General features: G+C 52.5%; 2 protein-coding genes across 3 annotated transcripts in view; one reads left to right on the top strand and one right to left on the bottom strand.

Annotated features, from left to right (window-relative positions):
* The window catches only part of EME1 (essential meiotic structure-specific endonuclease 1), a 9,582-nt gene extending 9,465 nt beyond the window's left edge, over positions 1 to 117 (bottom strand). The window contains 1 exon segment of the mRNA XM_006166194.3: positions 102 to 117. The gene's annotated coding sequence lies outside the window, so the exon portion shown is untranslated.
* Positions 1 to 4,692, top strand: part of MRPL27 (mitochondrial ribosomal protein L27) — a 4,915-nt gene extending 223 nt beyond the window's left edge. The window contains exons 1-4 of one of the 2 annotated variants that reach the window (XM_006166193.3): positions 164 to 249; positions 2,942 to 3,073; positions 3,425 to 3,492; positions 4,260 to 4,692. In XM_006166193.3, coding sequence (XP_006166255.1) covers positions 210 to 249; positions 2,942 to 3,073; positions 3,425 to 3,492; positions 4,260 to 4,466 — 447 coding nt within the window. In that variant the 5' untranslated portion in view covers positions 164 to 209 and the 3' untranslated portion in view covers positions 4,467 to 4,692. Of the gene's footprint in view, positions 1 to 163; positions 250 to 2,941; positions 3,074 to 3,424; positions 3,493 to 4,259 lie in introns of those variants that run through there. The other variant, XM_014583234.2, reaches the window with a different exon arrangement.

Genomic DNA, 4,692 nt, shown 5'->3' with positions numbered 1-4,692 from the left:
CTGCAGAGGCCCCGGGACGCCCTGACCGCCAACGCCCCGCGGACGGGTGCTCAGGAAAGCAGCCTCCACTCGCTAGAGGGGCAGCGACCCACGCCGCTCACCTGCAACTCCTCGCGCCACTCTTTGAACAGCTACGCCGGACCCGGAAGTAGATCTCGCGGTAGCGGAAGCAGAAGCGTTCCGAGGCCGGAAGTGCATAGGAGGCGGACATGGCGTCGGCGCTGCTAGCGCTGAGGACGCGGGCAGCCGGTAACGGGACGCCTTACCCATCGAGGGCCTGGGGTGGAAGCAGGGTGGAGATCCGTCAGGGAAGACGGCGGGTGGGAGCGGGCCCCTGCGGAGGACCCTGGATGCGGGGAAGCGTGGGGGACACGCGAGGTTTGTGGGGGCGCAGCTGATGGCGATCACGTGACACTCCCCGGGCGGATCTGCGTGTTGTGGGGAGGTCGGAGAAGCTCGTGTCCTTCCTGTGCCTCGGGAGCACAGACAGGTCCCGGGCGGTTGGTGACCTGTGCGGGCCGCTTGCTCTGTGGGTTTGTGTGGATCTCTTCGTTTCTAAAAGGGATTAGTCACAGTGGCACGCTGGAGCACAGAAAGTTCCTCTGTTCATTCGAGGTTGAGGTCTGTCTTTGTGGCAGATTCTGGTTAAGGCTGTCAGCAGAAACACGAAGACCTGTTCCCTACCTTCCTGGACCAGTTCTTCTAGTGGATAAGGCAGTGCATAAGCATGTGTAAAACAGTTGTAAATTGTGACAAGTGCTGTGGAGAAAGCGTGAATGTCTGTGTATGTACGTACACGCATGTTTCAAAATGGGATGGGCAGGAGATAACATCTATTTAAGTCAAGACCTTCAAAAGGTGACAAGAAGCCTGGCCCTTAGCTCTGTGTAGATTGAGGGGCAGGGGCTGGCCTGTAGCCTAGTGCTTGACGGAGCTGGTCCCCCTAGGTCCTTGGTCAAGCTGGGGGCATCTGCCTGCATGTTTCCAACTCCAACAGAATGGAGAAATGGAGGAGAAAGGATTGTGGCGTGGCTATCCCCTGAGGGAGTGCTTTCTCATTTTCCCTCTCCATCTGTCTCTCTCTGATGAGTGTATACATCCTGTAGCAAATTAAAAATAATAATATTAAGTGTCATTGAGCCCTTTAATGAGAATAGAGAAGTCAGATTAGCAAGGGCAGTATATCAGTCTCTTTTTATTTTTATTTACTTACTTTAGAGAGTTGGGGTTTTTTGGTTTGTTTTTCTATAGGGCACCTGCACTCACCAGAAAGAGAGATGGAGAAAAAGTGAGAAATCACCCCCTAGGTGGGATAGCCATGTTGTAGTATCTTCTCTGCCATTCTCCTCCTGGGATTTTGGGCACATATACACACATGCCTGGTGTGAGATTCAAGCCACCAGATCTGAGACTCAAACTGTAGTTGGCCATGTGGGAGTCTAACTCCTTAACCACCATGCCACCTGCTGGCCCCTGCCAGTCTCTTTCTAAAAAAATATTACTTTGAGGACCAGCAGATGGCATAATGGTTATGTTGCCAGACTCTCACATAGTCCACTGCAGTTTGAGTCCCAGAACTGACAACTTAAACTCACTCTGGGTCCATGTGCATGCATGTCTGCCCAAGATCCCAAGAGGAGAATGGAGGAGAAGGGATTGTAGCAATGGTCATCCCCCCGGGGAGTGATTTCTTGTTTTCTGTCTCTCTCTTTGTCTTTCCAGCAAGCATATGCACTCTATAGCAAAAATCTCCCTTAAAAAATTATTACTTTATTGGGAACCAGCAGTTAGTGTAATGGCTATGTTGCTGGATTCCCATGTAGTCGACCACGGTTCGCGTCCCGGACCCGGTGGCTTAGAACTCACGCCGGGCGCGTGTGCGTGCATGCCCAAGATCCCGAGAGGAGAATGGAGGAGAGGGGATTACGGCGTGACCATCCCCCCGGGGGCGTGATTTCTCGCTTTCTGTCTCTATGTCTCTCTCTGTCTGTCTGGCAAGCACATGCGCCCTATAGCGAAAAACCTCTCAAAAAAAAAGATATTACTTTATTCATGATAGTGTGCATGAGAGAGAGGAAGGAAGGCGACTTCAATAGGGTCTCCTTACGTCGTGATCCCCTTCCTAGCTCTCCAGCTGGTCAGAATCTTGGGCATCTGTGTGCCCACACCCTCCCCACTCCTTGGCATATTCCAGGTCAACCGAAGCTCTGAGCCCTTGGCTTCCAGCACTGTAGTTGGGTTCGCTATCCCCTGTGCCACCAAGACTGGGTGTATCAGTCTTGGTTGGACCTCTGCTTGATGGACTTTGGGGAAAAAGAAACCAGCCTTCTGAGATGGCCAGGAGCTTGTAGAAACACCTTCAGAACAGCTGTCCTTTTTGTTGGCAGGTATCCGGTAGGTAGTAGTTGAGTAGATAGTTAAAAAAGGTGTGTGTGTGTGGGGGGGGAAGGCTGAAGCGAAAACCTCTCTCTGTGTCCTGTTGGTGAGCTCTCCGATCTGTGGTTTGACTACTACACTGGGCATGAGGGTGAATGAGGCTGTGAAGTAGCAGCTCTGTGGTGTCCTCTGCTGGCTTCTGTTTCTGTGGTGTTTGTTTTTCCCCAGCAGGACTGCAAGTTTCAGGACCCAGAGCATATGATGTATATATATATATTTTTTCATTTATGTTTCCCTGCTTCCCTCTTCCCCTGACACACACACACACACACACACTCACACAATGCTGACATCTAGACGATAGAAGGAATGAGTTACCCTCTGCCCTGGGAAAAGGGCAAAGACTTCCAGGTACTCTGTGAAAACCGATGCTCTCAGGGGCCCTTCTGTACCCTCACACAGCGTCCTCACCTCCCCTGCCACCTCTCAGCTTAGCAAATGGCCCATTGAGACAGAGAAGGAGCGTCCGATTGGAAACTTCTCTGACAGCCTGTTTTCTCTGCAGTTGCAGCCTTGCTGAGTCCTCCTCCACCTACAGCTCTTGCCGTCAGATATGCTTCCAAGAAGACAGGTGGAAGCTCCAAAAACCTTGGTGGAAAGTCATCAGGCAGACGCTTTGGCCTCAAGAAGATGGAAGGTGAGATGTGCTTTGGTTTCTGTTTCCCAGCTACACCCTGCCTTCTGCTCCTGGTTCCTTGTAAGGGCAGGACAACCATGCAGAAGCCTGGCCCTGTAAGCGCCAGGCAGCTCACCAGAGCATTTGCTTCTAGGTTAAAGGGGCTTGGAAGACCTGAGGCGGGTTGGGCAGGTATGCACCTTGGCGGTGCACCTAGAAAGAGGCTGCTGGGTAGATCATCCACGGCTTGCTTTTGGCCAGAGGCAGGCTTAGAGGCTGGCGTGCGGCACTGGGACTGTTGTGTAAGCATTTCACTGTGCTGCCCTGATCCCTGGCGCCCAGAGTCAGTGCAGTTGTGAATTTCTCTTCTAGGTCACTATGTTCACGCTGGCAACATCCTTGGGACTCAGCGCCATTTCCGCTGGCACCCAGGCGCCCATGTGAGTTGCCCCGTGGCCCCCCTTTTTACTTTTCTAGGACCACCTCTCTATGCCCCTAAGCATGGCAGCAATAGTACAGTTACTTTATTGGGTTGATGCTCAGTGCCAAACATTGAGTTGATTTCCATGGCTATGTTATCTCATTCATCCTGACCCATCTCTGTGAGGTAAGCATTAGTTCCATTTCATAGGCAAAATGCCAGAGACTTGGTGAGTGGTGGGGCCCAAGACTCAGCTAAGATCGGAACGAGGTCTCCCTGATAATAATGATAACAAAGCTAGTATGCTTTGAGAGAGACAGAGGGAAAGCCAGAATGCACGCCCCGTGAGCCATGGGGTTGCCATGAGCCACTGCAGTTCCTTCTCCATTTCTTCCTCCTTTTGGGATTTTGTGCCAAAACACACATGCCCAGTGTGTTTTTCAAGTGACTGGGTCTGGGACTTGAAATACATAGTCAGCCATGTGGGTTCCGGGCTTAACTACCAGCTGCAGGCTGGACTACTATGGCTTGTGAATGGCTATATAGATATGGCTTCAGGCAGCAGCCCGCTGGGACTGAGTAGCTACCAAGATTGGCTGTTGGAGTTTTCTTTTGCATCCTCTGTTACGGAGTCATTAAAGAAGCAGAAGGCAAAGAAGTGCCATACAGTGGGAAAGGGCACCAGAGATGGAGCTTGCTGAACCCTGCCCTTGGTCCCAGGGCCTGTCCTGAACCCCTGGGAAGGACCTGGCTCTCCATCCAGCTGACCAGGTGTGTGTGTTGCAGGTAGGGCTGGGGAAGAGGAAGTGCCTGTATGCCCTTGAGGAGGGGATCGTCCGCTACACTAAGGAAGTCTACGTGCCCAACCCCAGGAACTCGGAGGCTGTGGATCTGGTCACCAAGCTGCCCAAGGGCGCTGTGCTCTACAAGACTTTTGTCCATGTGGTTCCTACCAAGCCCGAGGGCACCTTCAAACTGGTAGCTATGCTGTGAAGTCCTGGCTCAAGCTGTTGGACAGACTGGAGCCCAGGTGACAGGAGCGGGCAGTACCAGCAGAAGTCAAGTGTTGGAATGACCGCAAAGCCTCCCGAGGACGAGGTCTGCCTGATGGCGACTCCGTTGGAGGCTCTCATGTTACTGTTGGGAAACTCTCGGGAGACCTGGCCTGGGCCACCAATAAAGTTGGTCATTGCCTGTGCTAACTGGGGGCAAACCTGGA

The sequence above is a fragment of the Tupaia chinensis genome, unplaced genomic scaffold, assembly GCF_000334495.1.
Source record: "Tupaia chinensis unplaced genomic scaffold, TupChi_1.0 Scaffold144171_2, whole genome shotgun sequence".
Classification (NCBI taxonomy): Eukaryota; Metazoa; Chordata; class Mammalia; order Scandentia; family Tupaiidae; genus Tupaia; species Tupaia belangeri.
Note: the sequence above shows the minus strand (reverse complement) of the source record. Positions and strands in the feature narration are given on the sequence as shown.